At 55.3% G+C, this 18025-nt stretch overlaps 2 protein-coding genes across 4 annotated transcripts; one reads left to right on the top strand and one right to left on the bottom strand.

Moving 5' to 3' along the window:
• Positions 1 to 199: 199 nt before the first annotated feature.
• On the top strand, positions 200 to 4285 carry Tor2a (torsin family 2 member A). 2 transcript variants are annotated; one of them, XM_040735639.1, is made up of 5 exons: positions 200 to 415; positions 1570 to 1835; positions 2344 to 2519; positions 3195 to 3326; positions 3553 to 3655. In XM_040735639.1, exons 1-5 carry the CDS (start codon positions 265 to 267, stop codon positions 3653 to 3655), a joined length of 828 nt encoding a protein of 275 aa, XP_040591573.1. In that variant the 5' UTR covers positions 200 to 264. The 2 variants fall into 2 exon arrangements, with proteins under 2 accessions (XP_040591573.1, XP_040591572.1); XM_040735638.1 differs by having other exon boundaries at positions 203 to 415; positions 3195 to 3322; positions 3553 to 4285.
• Ttc16 (tetratricopeptide repeat domain 16) lies at positions 4218 to 17975 on the bottom strand. Of its 2 annotated transcripts, none has more exons than XM_040735620.1 (14): positions 17661 to 17975; positions 15793 to 15956; positions 15406 to 15496; positions 15102 to 15245; positions 13438 to 13538; positions 13229 to 13358; positions 12531 to 12745; positions 11615 to 11859; positions 11378 to 11519; positions 10071 to 10236; positions 9606 to 9748; positions 9285 to 9453; positions 5978 to 6053; positions 4218 to 5106 (listed from the first exon to the last, which is right to left on the bottom strand). In XM_040735620.1, the coding sequence occupies exons 1-14, from the start codon at positions 17676 to 17678 to the stop codon at positions 4376 to 4378; spliced, it is 2535 nt and encodes an 844-aa protein (XP_040591554.1). In that variant the 5' UTR covers positions 17679 to 17975; the 3' UTR covers positions 4218 to 4375. The 2 variants fall into 2 exon arrangements, with proteins under 2 accessions (XP_040591554.1, XP_040591556.1); XM_040735622.1 differs by having other exon boundaries at positions 13229 to 13301.
• Between the last annotated feature and the right edge of the window lie 50 nt (positions 17976 to 18025).

Genomic DNA, 18025 nt, shown 5'->3' with positions numbered 1-18025 from the left:
TTATTATTTCTTTGGTAAGGCCCGCTAGTTACCCGTGACCATGGAAACGCGGGCCACAACCGCGGATTGGGCGGTTCGCGGGCTCCCTCAGGTGGCCTATGTGAGGTACTGCTGCTAGACAACTCCGAGTTTTAGAGACGCGAGAAAGGGGAGCCGGGAGTTGTAGGCAGTGGGCGTGGCTCCTGCGGAGCGGTGCGTACCGGGAGCTGTAGTTTACAGATACAGGCGGTGGGCGGCCTCAGAACGAAATCGGGCCTCAACCGGATGGCGGTTGCTAGGTGCGGCTGCCGGCCCTGGGGCTCGCTTCTCGGGCTGCTCGGACTGGTCTTGGCCACCGCCACCGCCTGGGACGTGGCTTTTCTGCGCTGCAGCTTCGGCTCGTACTGCGAATGCGACTTCTGGCCCGACTTGCCGGGTGAGGGGTGGGAGGGGTGGGCAGCGGGAGCTCGCAGGGGCAAGGGTTTGGGAGAGGGGCTGTGGAGAGAGGCTTAAGACAGCGGGGCGCCGGGTGACTCATGGCAGGCCGCCGCCGAGCGAACTTGTCGCCCGGGGGAGAAGCCTGCGAACTGCCCGGGTCAGGGCTGAACCTGCGACTCGCGCTCTCTTGGTGATTGGCTGGTGCAATCCAGAGATCCGCCTCGAGGGGGCGCTGCCGCGCTGGCCCTTGCTGAGGCGGCTGCTCATGGCTCTCCTTTGGACAAGTATCCCAAAGGTCTCAGACGTGGCCTTTTTCCTTTGAACCTCTCTGCCTTGATGGATTTTGGGTTCTTTTGTTTTGTTTTGTTTATGAGACAGGGTTTCGTTTTGTTTTGTTTTGTTTTGTTTATGAGACAGGGTTTCCTTACATAGCTCTGGCTCACCTGGAACTATGTAGACCAGGCTGGCCTCAAACTCACAGAGATCCACTTGGCTCTGCCTTTAGAGTGCTGCTGGGACTAAGGGTTTGTGCTACCATGCCCGGCTGATCACACACACACACACACACACACACACACACACACACACACACACACACACGCATTTCTCTCTCTCTCTCTCTCTCTCTCTCTCTCTCTCTCTCTCTCTCTCTCTGTCTCTCTCTCTCTGTGTCTCTCTCTCCCTCTCCCCCTTCCTCTCTCTCCCTCCCTCCCTTTCAGCCTTGATGGCTTGGAACTCAGTATGTAGACCAGGCTGGCCTGTAACTCACAGCGATCCCCTGTCTTTGCCTTCCAAGTGCTGGGATTAAAGGCACTTTGGAACTCACTATAAACCCTGGCTAGCCAGTTGTTGGTGGCACACACCTTGAATCCCAGCACTCGGGAGACGGAGACAGGCAGCTGTCTGTGAGTTTGAGGCCAGCCTGGTCTACAGAGAGAGTTTCAGGACAGGCTCCAAAACAATACAGAGAAACCCTGCCTCGAAAAACAAAACGAATGAATGAATGAATGAATGAATAAATGAATAAGCCCCCCCCCCCAGGCTTTGGTCAGCTGGAACATTGCTGCTTCTGCCTCCCGAGAGTTGCGATGACAGACGCGAGTCACCAGGCCTATCATCCGCTTTGATGACACATCCCCTCTGTGGCCCTAGGTCTGGAATGTGACCTGGCCCAGCACCTGGCTGGCCAGCACCTGGCCAAGGCCCTGGTGGTGAAGTCACTGAAGGCCTTTGTACGGGACCCGGCCCCCAGCAAACCACTGGTCCTGTCCCTGCACGGCTGGACGGGCACCGGGAAGTCCTACGTGAGCTCCCTGCTGGCGCAGCGTCTCTTCCGGGGCGGCCTGCGCAGCCGGCACGTACATCACTTCTCCCCCATCATCCACTTCCCGCACCCCAGCCACACCGAGCAGTACAAGGTATGGCGGGCGTGTCCTGATCCACAGAGGCTTCCGACCCACACAGCCAGCTGGAGCCTCAGCCTGTGGTGTCATGGGGGAGCTGGCTCTCTCTGATCCCCCTGTGGACCAGAGGCGCAGGGCAGACATTGCTTACAGAGAACCTGTGTCTGCAGTCTCCGGCCCCCAGTAAGCTCTTAGCCCCGATTTGGTGCACGCTCTGATTACCATCGCTCCCGATCCACCTTAGCTGTCCATACTGTGGGGCAGGTTCAGCCTCCCCGTCACACAAGCCAGGAGCTGTCATGAACACACAATTGGGGGACGTGGACCCGTGTCCCTGCTCTCTTATTGACTGGCTGTGTGGCCTTGGACAAGTCTCTGTGCCTCTCTGGACTGCCCTTTACCATCTGTCTCAAGGGGTTGGTGTGGAAACGAGATCATCTCTCTGCCGGTTTCTTGGCTTGGGAAGTTTGGGGTTGCGGGGTATGTCTTGGACTTCTTTGGAACCCTGTCTCTTCCCCCATAGAGGGAGCTCAAGAGCTGGGTGCAGGGGAACCTCACTGCCTGTGGCCGATCTCTCTTCCTCTTTGATGAGATGGACAAGATGCCCCCTGGCCTGATGGAGGTCTTGCAGCCCTTCCTGGGCCCCTCTTGGGTTGTATATGGGACCAACTATCGCAAAGCCATTTTCATCTTTATCAGGTATGCCCAGCATTGCGAGTAGGCACAGTGGGGACACTTGTCAGAGGTGCAGCTGTCCAGCGTGGGCCATGTTCCCAGCAGGGTACTCTTCCCCAGAGCTTACACAGGCTCTCCCAGCTCCTCTCACTGTCCCTGGTGACTGTCACTAGAGGCGGCTGACTTCTCAAAACCCATCTGGGCTCTGACACTTAGAGCCTTGCTGCTGTGTGGAACCCTGCCTGTTCATCCATCATTGGTATTGGGAGGAAGGGACCAGCTGCCCTACCCCCTGACCCCAGCCTTATTTCCAAGCCGTGACTCCGTAAGCCAGACTGCTGAGCCTGTCTGAGCTCTGTCCTCTGCTTCTGAAGCTGGATCAACACTAATGCCCCACTGTTCTCTTGGAGAAAGCTAATTAAAGGGTACATACATAGATAAAAGGATTCTGTAGCCCCAGTGTGATGGCACACTTGTAACCCAGCACTCTGGACCCTGAGTCGGGAGGACTACTTCAGTAGCAGCCCCACCCCACCAAATTGTTTTGTGAGTTGTAAAGTGCATGCCTATATGTTATGGGGACTTGATTATCATAGGACCTGGAAGGAGAAGGAAATGGGCCACTTTGCTTACTGACTCATGTTAGGTGTCACCCTCTAGTCCCCCAATGTGCCTGAGCCTGGGTTCTTGTGATTTTAGCAATACTGGTGGGGAGCAGATCAACCAGGTGGCCTTGGAGGCGTGGCGCAGTCACAGGGAGAGGGAAGAAATCAGCCTGCAGGAGCTGGAGCCAGCAGTCTCCCAGGCTGTGTTCGACAACCCTCACCGTAAGCTGACTCGGGGACCCTTCCTGGTGGGGCCTCACACTTAAACTTAGTGGGCTGGGCCCTAGATCTGAAGCATTGTCCACTGCAGTATAGTTCTACCCATAAGCCTCTGCACACCGCTCTGCGACCTGTACAGAGCAGATGAACAGCCCCTACCTGAGCAGGCCTGGTGGGTGTGACCGTCTGACTCGAGCTCACCGTCACTTCCGGGCCTGCCTGTCTTCCTGCAGATGGCTTCTGGCGGTCTGGCATCCTGGAGGAGCACCTGCTGGATGCCGTGGTGCCCTTCCTCCCGCTCCAGAGGCATCACGTGCGCCACTGTGTACTCAATGAGCTGGTTCAGCTGGGCCTGGAGCCCCGAGAGGAAGTGATTCAGGCTGTGCTGGACAGTACCACCTACTTCCCAGAGGATGAACAGCTCTTCTCGTCCAATGGCTGCAAGACAGTGGCCTCCCGAATCACCTTTTTCCTCTGAGACCTCTCAGGGGCATCACTGCCTCCACTGTCGGGACACAAGAAACAGGAAAGGCCTGGGCGTCTCCCAGAGGGATCTTTCCTAAGCTGCCTGGCAAGTGGGACCCAGAGCACAGAGCTAAGATGAAGAAGGGTGTTGGCCAGGCCAAAGAAGAAAGGCTTGGAAGGCCTCTTCACCAGGAAACTCCTGGGCACCCCAGATCCTCACAGATTTGCTGTGGCCTGCAGCCTGAGCCTTCTCAATGTGAACTGTAACTCAGGGACAAAGGTTCATGGCTGCTTGTGTCGGGGCTTTTACCTGTATGCCTTGCCTGGCTCCGTGCTCAGATCTCAGCCCATGGCTGGACCTGGGAACCCAGCAACGACAGACTGGATCCTCACAGTTTCACCAAATGGAGGGACTCTAGCTGCCACCTGGGCCTGGATTTCGAAGTTTTTAATTTTGCACGGGAAGAGAACAGGAATAATAAATTTAGCCATGGGATTGGAGGATTGACCAGGCTTGCTTGTTGCCCTTGGAGGAGGCAGCTCTTCTGAAAGCTGGGTGTCGGGCAAAATATTCTCTCCTCAGTGAGGCCTTCACTGGCCGTTTCCCGGAGCAGCATAGTTGGTAGAGGTGGGTGAAACCTCCGTCTTCTCAGGGCTCGGGCTCTGGTCCTTGGAATGCTTGCGTTTGCTGAGCTGTAAGCTCGGTTCCAAGGAGTCAGTATTGCTGGAACTTGTTCCTGTACTGTTAGTGTAGCTTAAGATATCCTCAGCCTTACTGGGTGCTGGACTCTGGTCCTGGGCCTTGCTCAAACTATTGATGCTCCTGCCCCCAACATTGGAAAGCCCACTGGAAGTCTTTGTTAGCTTCTGGCTGTTGCCCTTGGCCTTGGGTCTCCAGCTCTGGGCGCGAACAGCCTTGGCTCTTCTGAGCCTCTGCCTCAGGGTTAGGGCAGGCCTGTTCTTTCTGGGCTTTGGGTACTCCGTGGCTTCTGTTACGCTAGAGCTCTGGCTGGGGCCCTGTCTTCCTGGGCTTTGGGAAGGCTCTGTCTTCCTGGGCTTTGTCTGTGGGCTTTGGGTGGCCTCTGCCTTGCTGGAGTGACGTCTTTGATCATGGGCAGGTATGCTTTCAACGAAGCTCTGGCGTAGGTTCTCAGAGAACTGGGTGACCTTGGGGGCCCTGCTCAGGCTCAGGCTGTCTCTGTGCTCCCTGGGGTCTGAGTTCTGAGGCAGCAAGCGTTCAGAGGACAGTGCAGCTGTGTTGGAAGTGCTCTTATACTCCTGACTGGCTGATTCCTCCATCCCTGAGGTGCTCAGGCTCAGGACTGGGAAAGTGCAGAGAGCAGTCATTAGGCCTGCCTGCCTCTCCAGGCAGCTCTGGGAAAGGGGGGCTTCCAGGCCACCTCCAGCCCGTAGCTGAAGCCTCCCAGCTCCCACCAGGCCCACCTCCTCCATGCCCTGGGCTGTGGCAGGGTGAGAGGCATCTGAGCACCGCTGACCCACCCCCTGCCTCTTGCGGCCCTCTCCAGCCCTGCTCTCCCACAAACCTCCCAACTGTACCCAGCAGGCCCTGCCTGGCTGCTCACGTGCGGCCACTCCCCTCCTCTCAGTTCCTTGAGGCCACCCTGACATCTCGAAAGGTCTAATCACACCCTGCCCTCTCAGGCCCAGTCCCATGCGCTGGCTGGCTCGCTCCCCTAGCTAACATAGGGTTCACACCCTTGGACAAGGATTGGGCCGCTCATCTGTCACCAGTTATTAGGCACAAGCCTGTGTCAGGGTACTTGGACCACCACAGAGCAGTTTGCAGATGATAACCAGACGGAACTGCCACCCTGCACCGAGGTGCACTGGGAACACCCTTCTTTGTGGCTGCCGCCCCACACCAGGGCTTTCCTGCTTTGCCCTTTCAGCCCCTCGTGGTGTGGCTGGCAGCAGTGTTGGAAGTCAGACCTGTTGGGTATGCAGGAGGTGTTTGGCTTAGTTCAGGGAGACACCAAAGGGCAGAGAGAAAGGGGACAGGCTTGAGGGTAACTGGTCCCTGCCCTGTGCTGGGCCGTCCCACGCAGTCCTTACCCATGCTTCCTGAGGTTGGGACTGTGCAGGCAGAGTCACGGCTGTGAACCCAAGGTCCAGTACCTGACCCGGGACCTCTGCTGCTTTGGTCTACTAGGCTTAACAGGAACAAGGACTTACTGCTGAAGACTGAGCCTGAGGAGGTCAGGTCCACGTAGCTGTCCGACAGGGATGACACCTTGCTGAGGATCTTCACCTATAGCAAGAATCAGGCTGGGAGACCCTTGCACCCATAGCCATGTGTCTGGAAGGTCACAGGACGGTCCAGTCATCTCCCCATCCCCCACCAGAGATAGGGTTTCTCTGTGTAGCCTTGGCCTTGAACTCAGAGAGTTACTTGTCTCTGCCTCCGGAGTGCTGGCATTAAAGGTGTACGACACCACTGCCCAGTTTATTTTGCACTTTTTGAAATGTGTATGCACAAGTGATTGTGTGTACACAGAGTACAGGTGCCTACAGAGGCCAGAAGAGGGTGTCAGATATCAGGGAGCTGGAGTTACAGGCAGTTGTGAGCAGCCCCATGTGGGTGCTGGAAAGCAAACTCAGGTCCTCTAAAAAGCAAGCAGTGTTGACTTGCAACCTTTGAGCATATCTCCAGCCCCCCAGCCCTCTCTCTCTCAAGCCTAGATTCCTCACAGACTCTAGGATGGGTGGAGCACCCAGGAGCCCCGGTTGCAGACGGGGTAGGGGGCTAGACAGGCACTACCCCGTGGACGTTGGCTTGCATGGGGGCCAGGCTTCTGTAACTAAAGCGCTGAGCCTGGGGACCAAACGTCAGGACTGAGGAGTCTGATTCCCACATTTCATTCTTGCGTTTGCCCAATGGGGTTACTTCTACTACAACCATTTCTTTTAAAAACCAAAAAACTTTTTTTAGCCAGGTGGTCGCGGCGCACGCCTTTAATCCCAGCACTTTGGAGGCAGAGGCAGGTGGATCTCCGTGAGTTTACAGCTAACCTGGTCTACAGAATGAGTTTCAGGACAGGCTCTAAAGCTATACAGAGAACCCCTGTCTCTAAAAACAAAAACGATTTAATTATTTATTCTTATTTTATGTACATTGGTGTTTTTTGCTAGCATGTATGTCTGTATGAGGGTGTCAGATCCCCTAGAATGAGAGTTACAGACAGTTGTGAGCTGCCATGTGGGTGCTGGGAATTGAATCCAGGTCCTCAGGAAGAACAGCCAGTGTTCGTAACCACTGAGCTATCTTGCCAGCCCCACAGTGTTTCATAGTACAGAGAACAAAGTCTCTGAGCATATAAGCAACCTGCTGGGGCCACGTGTCGCGGAGGAAAGGACCCGTGGCGTCCTTCACCACAGTCACGCACGTCTGCAGGTGGGGAGAGAAGGGAAAGCCGAGAGGCCCAGTTCAGCAGGTCCCACCTGTTGGCTACCCCCTCCCCCCCTCACTGTGCCCATCTCGGCTCATCCGGCCCAGAGCTGATGCCCACAATGACCTCAGCGGGCACACAGACGCACGTTTGTTCTTGCCTATTTGAAGTGAGCTAGGAAGGGCACTGGTACAGCATTCACCACAGCTGCATGGCATCTTTCAAACTTGATGTGTGTTGGCAGCAAAACAGGTTGATAGACCAGGTGAGACATTCCTTGGGTGAACTATACACATGTATCCCTTAGGGAAAGGAACCAGAGACAGGACAGCAGGCCACACTTGTTCATTTAAAGAAAAGGTAGACCTCACATACGGAGTTAGGAATTGGGGCCACCTTGTGCAGAAATGGGGGGTGGGACCTAGGCCTAGGAGGATGCATGCACAGAGTCTTCTGGAAGCTAAGAGGATGTCCATCCACGTGTGTGATGAGGCCATGGCAGACTCAGTTTGTAAAAATTCAGCTATCCCTTCACTTAAGACTTGTGCACTTGGGGCTGGAGAGATGGCTCAGAGGTTAAGAGCACTGGCTGCTCTTCCAGAGGTCCTGAGTTCAATTCCCAGCAACCATATGGTGGCTCACAACCATCTGTAATGAGATCTGGTACCCTCTTCTGGCGTGCAGGCAGAACATTGTATACATATTATTAATAAATAAATAAAATCTTAAAAAAAAAAGACTTGCGCACTTAAAATTGAGTATGGAGGCTCAGGCCTGTAGTCCTAGCACTTTGTAGGCAAAGGCAGGGCGATTGCTGAAAGAGTGAGGCCTGCCTAAGCTACATAATGAGTTCTAGGCCAGCTGGGCTACATAGCAAGACACTGACTCAAAGACAAACAGGCTGGGGGCCAGGTGTGGTGTTGCAGGTCTTTAGTCCTGGCCTGGGAAGGCAGAGGCAGGAGATTTCTGAGTTTGAAACCAGCTTTGTCTATTAGTGAGTTTCAGGCTAGCCAGGGCTGCGTAGTGAGAACCTATCTCAAGAAGTAATAACAGGCAGGGAGGAGACATCAGTAGGTAAATGCTCACTAAGTGGGCGTGAGCACCTGAGTTGAAATCCCCACCTTCATACAATCTGGGAGCAGATGGCTGCGTGCACCTGTAACACCAGCACTGAGGAGGTGGACACAGGACGCTTTTTTGTTTGTTGGTTTGGTTTGGTTTTGGTTTTTCGAGACAGGGTTTCTCTGTATTATTTTGGAGGCTGTCCTGGAACTCACTCTGTAGACCAGGCTGGCCTCGAAGGACACCAGCCTTGTTCTCTGGCTTCTATGTGGGCAGAGAGCATCACACACACACACACACACACACACACACACACACACACACACACACACACACAGTACTCTGGCTTCTATGTGGGCAGAGAGCATCACACACACACACACACACACACACACACACACACACACACACAGTACTTGTCCATGCTACAGTAAGTGAAAAGACTTTATGAACAATTTAGTAAGGAAAGCTAGCCACAAGAGGCCAGCGTCCCAAGCAGAGTGTGACGTGTGACCATCTTACTATTAGAGAGGGGGCATGAAGTTGCCTGTGCTCACAGGGCACATATGTCAGCCCCTTATCACTGGAATCACTTTGCTCTGTAGTTCAGCCTTCTTGAGTACCCAGGAATTTTTACAGCTAATCTAGCACCACTACGCGCTCCACCTGGCTCCCTCCTGCATCTGCCATCTATGGGGGCGGGGACCTCATGTCCTGTGTTACTTGGGCCAGAGTTACACCCCCAGCCCCCTGTGCTGAGGTTCTACATGCACTGTGTGGCACTCGGGAGACAGAGACAGGCGCATGTCTGAGTTTGAGGCCAGCCTGGTCTACAGAGTGAGTTCCAAGACAGCCATGGCTGTTACACAGAGAAACCCGTGGGGTGAAGGGTGAGGGGGAGCAGATCTGACCATACTACTCTCCTGCTGAGAAGACAGTCACACAGCGCACCCCTTGCTGTGTCCCCATCTCAGACGTGGGCGGCCACACTAGACTCCCGGAGTCTCGGCCCTGGCCAACGCCCCACTCACCTTTTTCTCCTCTGCTCCCTCTCTCCTGAGATCAGTCTTATCTCTCAGGGTCTTTCCCTGCGGGGTCTGGGGAGTAGCTCCTTCCTCTTCTGGGATACCAGTGAAAAGCTGCTCCCAACTCCTGGATTCTATCAAGGCTCGGGCTTTCTGGCGCTCCATTAGCCTCTTCCTGTCAAGTCATGGTCCCAGGGCCCTTAATCGGTCTCTGAAATCCAGCCTGCTGTCCCCAGGGACCCGACAGTGCAGGCCTTACGAGGCAACTGGACAGAGTTCTGAGTCCCCCCCTGCTCCCACCACTACCCAGAAGTCCCACAACCTTACGCCACGATGCTTTGTGGGTGGCTGGCCTTCGGACCACTTTGTATCATCTGACTGAGCTGGAGCTTGGCCAGTTGGGCCACTTGGCTATTAAGCACTTCCTCCACAGACATACCAGGAAAGAGGTTGGTCATCACTGGGGTTATCTGCCAGGGAAACCGTGACCAGAGGGACAATGAGCACAGGGATGAACAGGGAAGGCCTCTGTAAACTTTCTAAACTGGGGCTTTTGGCTATAGAAGGAGACCAAGAAAAATGGACGGTTCCCTAATGGGGAGCAGAGCCTGGCTTCAGAGCAGCTGGACCTGTGCAAGTCTCGCTCTGAACCTGTGGATGGAATGGAGGGGTGATGCTGGTGGGTCAGAGGGCTCGTGGGAGTAGCAGCTCATTGTCACCGGTTTCTTTTAGGGACAGGAACAGCAGTCAGATGGCAAGGGCGTGAGCCTTCCTGGCTCAGCAGGAGACCACCTTTGGAAGGTTGGGGTTCAGGAGCAGCACAGTGGCAATGTCCTGGCGGGCCCCCAAAGTGTTCTGCAGCAGCTTTCGGCTCCTGGCCCGGTGCAGGTAGTACTGGGCCTTCTCTGGGTTGTGCTTTATGGCTGTTGAGAAGTGGTCCTCCGCTCTCTGGAACTGCCTGGGGGTCAAGCCCAAGGCTATGTGAGCTGGGCCACTCAGGAGGGATGGGCACCAGGGAATTGAAGGAAAACTAGGGGCCTCTGCTTCCGCCATGCCCTTCCCTCCTACTCCCAACCACACCCTTATGGACCTGACACTTGGATACTATGACTTTGGTATACTCTAATATTTTTACATTTCTGTTCTTTGTTTTGGAGGCTGTTCTGGAACTCACATTGTAGACCAGGCTGGCCTCGAACTCACAGAGATCCACCTGCCTCTGTCTCCTGATTGCTGGAATTAAAGGCATGTGCCACCAAGTCCAGTTTTTTTTTAATTTCAGTTTTTTTTTTTGAGACAGGGTTTCTCTGTGTAGTTTGGAGTCTGTCCTGGAACTCACTCTGTAGTGATTCACCTGTCTCTGTCTCCCAAGTGCTAATATTAAAGGCATGGGCCACTACATTTATGGATAACGTTTAAAAAAAAAACTTATTTGGTATACAGTGTTCTGCCTGGAGGCCAGAAGAGGGCACTAGATCTCATTACATGTGGTTGTGAGCCATCGTGTGGTTGCTGGTAATTGAACTCAGGACCTTTGGAAAACCAGATAATATTCTTAACCACTGCGCCATCTCTCCAGCCCCTCGATAACATTTTAAAAAAATGTGTGTGTGTGCTGCCCTGCATGTATGTTTGGGAACCATTTACATGTTTCATCACTTGGAACTGGAGTAACAGATAGCTGTGAGTTGCCACGTAGGTATTGGAAGTCAACCTAAGACCCAGAGGAATCTTTAGAGGGAGGCCACTGGGAGAGTAGGCAGGCCTTGGAAATACATTCTAAGGCCAGCAGCAGTGGTGGCGCATGCCTTTAATCCCAGCACCTGGGAGGCAGAGGCAGGCTTATTTCAGTGAGTTCAAGGCCAGCCTGGTCTACAAAGTGAGTTCCATGATAGTCAGGGATGTTATATAGAGAAACCCTGTCTTGAAAAACCATAAAAACAAACAAACAAAAAACCCAGTAACAACAACAAAAACAAAACAAAAAACTCCTGTCCAGGAGACAACTAGCAGGTGGGCCCATTCCCTGCCAGCCACCCTCCTTGGCCACGCCCTCTGATCACACTCTCCCAGGGTACATCCCCCTCACCCCTGGACACCTGCGAGTCTGCTCACAGAATCCCATCTTCTCCTGCAGCACACCCATCCGTAGGTTGGCTCCCTCGTCCTGTGGGCTCAGTGCCAGCGCCTGCTTGTAGTCCGCCTCCGCGAAGGCCAGGTTGCCCAGCTGGAAGAAGCAATCTAGGAGGCCCAGGGTGAGGTGGAGTTCATCCCCAGCTTCAGAGCAAAGCCAGCGCCCAGCCTCAGGCGTTAGGAGGACCTGCCCCCCAGCTCACCCCCACGGTTGATGTACAGGCCCTTCTCGTTCTGCTCGTCCCTGATGGCCTTGTTCAGCAGCAGCACACCCTCCTGATAGGCGCCCTGGATGTAGCAGTGCACGGCAAAGTCATTGTAGGTCAGCAGCAGCTGGCGCTGTGCCTTCTGCGCCAGGGTGTCTCGGCTGTCAGTCACCATGTCCAGCGCCTTCAGGAAGTCTTCCACAGCTGGGTCAAATTGCTGGAGCCGTCTGTGCAAGGTACCCCTGTGGTGGTGGACATGGCAGATAGCGGAGTTCACAAGGACCAAAGCACCCCATTTGGCTAGAAGGCCACTGCTCGCCCTAGCCCTCTGATCCATGACCTTTGACTGTATTCATGAACTCTGCCTCAAAGCCCTAGGTCCGTCTGCTGGTGCTGGCCCACAGTTGCTGCCTGGAAAACCTACTAGTCACCAGTATTTATTTCTCACTGAGAGTTTCCGTTTTGGGAACCAGCTGTTTACTAGAGCCTATGCCCAGGAGTCAGCTCTCCTTTCACATTTATGTAGGCTCTGGGAATTGAACTTGGGTCAACAGGTTTGTTCCTCAAGCTGTTTTACCCACTGAGTCACCTCACATGGTCCTGTTCGTGCCTTTGTGTACACACACTTGAGCCAACCATTTAGATGAGAAACCCGTGATTAGGGAGATTGAATGGCACCAGATCCTTGGGGGACCAGATCCAACTCCTGGTCTCGGGCCCTCCCAGCATGAGGTACTCAGCAGGCGTGGCTGGGGTAGGAGTCATAGGCTATCCTTGTGCCGTGCCCTCAACTGAAAGCAGGGGAAGGTCATTAGGGGCCAGAGAGAGGAACTGAGGCCCGGGGAGGGTCAGAGGCTCTCCTGAGACCATACAGCCGATCTGCAGGAGGACCAGCCCCTCTTCACCCTGGTACCGGAAGAGGAAGAGGTTGGGGTCCAGCGGGTTGTTCTCAATGGCACAGCTGATACGTTTCAGTGCACGGTGCAGTTTGCCTTGCACGGCCAGGATGCTGGCGTCCTGGAGGCAGTGCTTGGCCTGGTCCACCATCATCTGGAGCAGCCCTTCGGCCTGTGGGTGCTCAGGATCCAAGAGCAAGGCGCTTCTAAGGTCCTGATAGCAGAGCTTGGGCTGCAGGGGTGGAGGGGTGGCATGGTGGGGTGGTGCTGTCACCGGAGGGGCAGAGAAGGACAGGCCTCTAGGTGGCAGCATCACTCCGTCCCTCCCGTGTCCCCTGCATCGCTGGTCTACATTTCCCTCCTCCCCAATGAGGCGGAAGCATTGAGGAAAATCCATGCCCAGTGTCCTTTCCAGGCGTGACCTCACTGAGCAGGGTCAGCCTCTGGTTTGTGCTAACTTGTTATCTCCAGAGTCGTGTGGAGAGGGCAGTGCTGCCTCGTCCTCCACTCCCTGTCCTTTACCCAAAGGCAGCTGTGACCCAGGACAGACTGAGGTCTGGGTACCAGCAGAGAACATCCCTAGGCAAATGCCTTCCACTGCTGGGCAGCCGGCGGGGCGCTCCAGTCTTAGCAAGCCCCCCATTCTCCTTTGGGTAACTGATTGGAGGTGACACTGGGGGTTCCGGGCCACACTGCCCTGCCCACCGTGCACTACCTTCTGGAAGAAGTTGTAGATCCGGGCCCGGAGGATGTAGATGTCTGCACTGGCCCTGCCTTGCTTCACCTCCCTGGTGACGAGTGAGAGGCAGTCCTGATGCCGATTGAGGGCCAGCAGGCAGGCTACGCTGGGGGCAGAGAGTGGGCAGGGTGCCCTGAGCCCGGGCAGTAAGAGGCTGCTGGGCCAGGGGAAGGCGCTGCACTCACCAGCGGTAACTGTAGGAGGCGTTCTGGGGCTGCAGATCAGAGGCTTGCAAGAAGATATACAGGGCCTCCTGGAAGTCGCACAGGTCATACAGGCACTGGCCCTGGGGAGACGGGGATGGTCAGCGCTGCTTATAACTCCAGCTCTGATGGAGAGAGACTCCAAGGAGCAGAGGGACACAGCAGGGCAGAGCTCTGCGGGGCTGAGTGGGACGGGGTAAGAGCAGCGGGCTCTGGCCAAAGGTGTGGCACTCACAAGCATCCCTGGTTCAGGTGGGGGAAAGAAGGCTCAGAGAGGTGAAGTGACTTTCCCAAGGTCACACAGGAAGTGAGATGGCAGGTCACAGGCCCTTGACACCTTGGACAGTGGAGTGCCTTGAGGGCTGCCCCTCCCCCCTTCTCCTCTGGTATGTTTGTTAGTGTTTCTCACTGTAGCCCTCACTGGTCTGGAACTGTGCCACCCGGGCAGACCTTGAACTCAGTGTCTGGAGTGTTGGGACTGCAAACCTGAGCCACCATGTCTGGCCCAATGTTTCTTTTCTATTACATTTATTTATTCTGAGTATGGGTGACGGCAGCCCCTGCTTCAGCACACGTGTGGGAGTCCTTGATAACTTGCAGGAGTCAATTCTCTTTCCACCACGTAGGTCTCAGATGTCAGACTCAGGCTGATGCCCGAGGGGCAAGCGCCCTGACCCTCTGAGGCATCTCACTGGCCCCAAAGCTTCTTTGTAAGAACTGAATGATTTGGTGCTTTGTGGTACTGGGGCTCTAGCTCAGGCCTTTGCTACGCTAGGCAAATGTTCCACCACTGCTACACCCCAACTCCACTAATCCATTTCTGCCCAATATTTGATCTTCAAAAACAAAAACCAGATATTGCTGGGACTGTGGAGACACACACCTTTAATCCCAGCACTCATGAGGCAGAGGCAGGTGGATCTCTGTGAGTTGGAGGCCAGCCTGGTCTACAGAGCAAGTTCCAGGAGAGCCAATGCTACACAGAGAAACCCTGTCTCGGGAAAAAAAAAAAGCCTCAGAACAACAGATATTGAGGGGTTGGGGGTAGTGAGATGACTCAGCGGGTAAAGGTGCTTTGTCACCAAGCCTGATGACCTGAGTTTGATGCCCAGGGCCCACACAGTAGAAGACAACTGTCACATGTTGCCTTCTGACCTCCTATGTGCACGCATGCATGTACACACACACACACACACACACACACACACACACACACGAATAAATACATGTAAAAATACATTTTAGACAATTAACTTTCACTTAGTACTAGGCATAGGACCCAGGGCCCCCTGTATGTGAGACAGGCATCCGGCATCCTACCACTGAGCCACACCCCCACGGACTCACACAAATCAAACTTCAGATTCAGTTCAGTCATGCTCGCCCCATTTTGCTTGCTCAACTTTTCCGTGGGGCTGGTGGTGACCGTACTGGACAGTGCAGGGTGGGTCATATCCCTACTGCAGAGTTCCATTCAGACACCCCTGCCTGTCGAGATTAGTAAACCAGCGGGGGAGGCGGCAAGAGGGGGTGCGTGGGACACAGACACGAGGACCAGGAGGCTGATTCCAGGAAGGCTCCCTGCAGCTGAGGGCAAGTCTGGTGTGAGCCGTGCGCTCCTGTATGGGTGGGAGCAGCCCAGGCACCTGCAGGTAGAGCACGAAGGCCAGCCGCTCCAGGTACTTGCTGTTCTCCGGCTGGTAGGAGTAGGCCCTGCGCAGGTTCTGCAGGGCAGAGGAGAAGTCGCAGAGCTGGATGAAGGCTTCAGCACGGAAAATATAGAATTCAACCTGAAGGCAAAGAGACCCGGGCTGCTGTGTCCTCTCTGTCGCCTGCCCCTCGGGGGCAAGGAGGGCGACTGTTTTGGCTCCTCAAGGCTGAAGAGAATTTGAGGGTCCTGGGAGGGAGGGAAGGGCTTCCAGGGGCCACCGTGACTCAGTCTCCTCTTACCAGCTTGGGGTTCAGGTGGAGAGCCCGGGAGAAGAAGAGCACAGCCATCTCCCAGTCCTCCTGCTGTAGGCACTGATGGCCTTGGTGGTAGCTGTGAGGACAGGAGAGTTGGGGCACTGGGGCTGGCCTTGATCTTGGACCGGCCCGGCGCACTCTCAGGGTCACGGTGGGGCAGGTGGGAGGGAGGCAGAGCTAAAGAGGCTGGAAAGGCAAGCAGGGTTCCAGGGAAGGCAGGCTGGCCTTCCTGGAGCTCTCAGATTTTTATCCTCTTATCCATCAGGGTCCGCCGAGGCCCAGAGAGGGACAGTGGCCAGCTCGGGGGCTGTACTCCATGTTAATGGCCGTGTGGAGCAGGAACCTGGGGCTGGAGACAAGGAAGTCACTCACTACTCTCTGACTTTGACAGGCACCGTTGACCCTGTCATCCTTGGTTTCACGTCAGTAATGCTGTAGAACACCTGGCTGGTCCCAAAGATGCGTTGCAGGGTCTTCTCTCGGGCCTCAGGGACCTGCAGCCTTGGGATTTTCTTTGAGCGGGCATTGTTAGGCTCCTAGAACCAAACCAGAGGCAATGAGCTTGGAAGGCCTGGGGACCACCCACACACTTCTTCGCTTTCCCGGGACTTGGCCTGGTGGTGGAGAGGTGTGGGGTCGCCCCCTGGCGGTGGAGAGGCGTGGGGTCGCCCCCTGGCGGTGGAGAGGCGTGGGGTCGCCCCCTGGTGGTGGAGAGGTGTGGGGTCGCCCCCTGGTGGTGGAGAGGTGTGGGGTCGCCCCCTGGTGGTGGAGAGGTGTGGGATCGCCCCCTGGTAGAAGGCACGCCCGGTCTGGGGGTCAATGATCCTCCAGCTGTTCCAACATTTCTCTAGCCCTGCCTCTCTCCCTCTCCTGTGGTCAAGATCAGGGGACGAGAGTCCTGGTGGCCACTGCACCTCTGCTCTCCTCCTGGCCTTTGCCTGCTCTCATTGGTGCTCTAGCTGCTCAGCGCCCCAAGTCAGACCCTGCGCCACGTCTAGGTTGTGAGGTTACTTGTAATCCTCTGGGACACTCACACTCCCTGACTTCTCATTTCTATGTGGTCACCCTACCCACTGTCAGCATAATCAGGGACCTATGTATCATCTGCCCTCAAGTGCTTCCCTCCTCAAAATCTCTCCATTGGGCTGGGCCGTGGTGACACACACCTTTGATACCTGTGTAGGGTGAAAAGGACCAAGGAAAAAAACACCCTGCCCCTGACTAGACCCTCAGGAGACCTGGGCCAAGGAAAAACATCCTGACCCCAACATGACCCCAGGAACAGGGATTGAAATCCCGCCAATCCCTGAGATCAGGCTATGAAAACTCACCAATCCCAAGCCACCCTGGGAAGCTCCGCACCCCTCCCCACAAGAAGCCCTATGTAAGCTCTGCACCCAGTATTACTGAGCTTCTCACCCTGAGGCCACTACTCTCCTTGGTTTCCCTTCCCAGTAAATCTCTGAGTGAGGTTTGTAGTGAGGTGTGACTTTCTTGTTGTTGTTTTTGTTGTTGTTGTTGTTTGTTTTCGAGACAGGGTCTCTCTGTATTGTTTTGACGTTTTTTGCCTGAGTTGAGTCTAGCTGTAACAACTGTTGCCAGAGCGAGCAGAACTGCAGAAACACTTTCGCTGGGCAATCCTTCCCCTAGACAAGCAGAGCTGTAACACTTCTGGAGCAGAATTGAAACACTTGCGCTGTGGAAACTTGTAACCGAGTCGTTACACTTGCATTGAGGAAAACTTTTCCTGACGCAAATCTGTAAGTTGCTATGCTTACAGTGATTTTTGTGGTATTCCTTGGCTCCTGCCTGCCAGGATTCTTTACCATAGCAGCCTGCACTTGAGAACCAGAGGCAGGCAGATTTCTCCGAGTCAGAGGCCAGCCTGGTTTACATCATGAAATCCTGTCTATAAAAAAACAAAACAAGCAGGGCAGTGGTGGCACACGCCTTTAATCCCAGCATTCAGGAGTCAGAGGGGGGCGGATCTCTGGGTTAAAACCCATGCTCGTCTACCGAGCGAGTTCCAGGACAGCCCGGGCTACACCAAGGAATCTTGTCTTGAGAAACCAAAACAACAACAGAAACAGAACAATTAAAAACCTCTCTGCCCTCCCCTTCCGGAGTAGGAGGCCAGTCGCTGTGCTCCCCTCCCACACTGCAAACGATGGACTCTCATAGGCCTTCCTGACGGGCTTGCCCTCCTCTGCCTCGGCTTCCTGCTTCTCGGCTGCCCTCACCTTGCGTTTGTCTGTCATGACGGGTTTCCAGACTGGCCTCGGGGTTGAGCTAACTCCCTGAGTGCCTGCCTCCTCTGTTGCTAGGCACCAGCTCCAGGATGCCCAGAGGCCCCGCCCATCTGGCCTCGAGAGTCAATAGAAACGTAGCTGGACCGGCTAAGGTCTGAGACAAGGAAAGAACCTGTCGGCTGAGCGCGCCCAGGCTGGGCGGGGTGAAAACGTGGGGAGGCGCGGCGACCCGGGGAGACGCGACGCCGGGAGAGGCGCTCGGAGGAGCCTCCGTGGCCGGCGCCCCGCCCACCTCCGCCCCGCAGAAGCGTGGAGGCCGCGGAACTCCGCCCGGATTGGCCGCCGCTGGACGCGTG

This window comes from Mesocricetus auratus, unplaced genomic scaffold, assembly GCF_017639785.1.
Source record: "Mesocricetus auratus isolate SY011 unplaced genomic scaffold, BCM_Maur_2.0 Super-Scaffold_100047, whole genome shotgun sequence".
Classification (NCBI taxonomy): domain Eukaryota; kingdom Metazoa; phylum Chordata; class Mammalia; order Rodentia; family Cricetidae; genus Mesocricetus; species Mesocricetus auratus.
The sequence above is the reverse complement of the archived record's forward strand: the minus strand, read 5'-3'. Positions and strand labels throughout refer to the sequence as shown.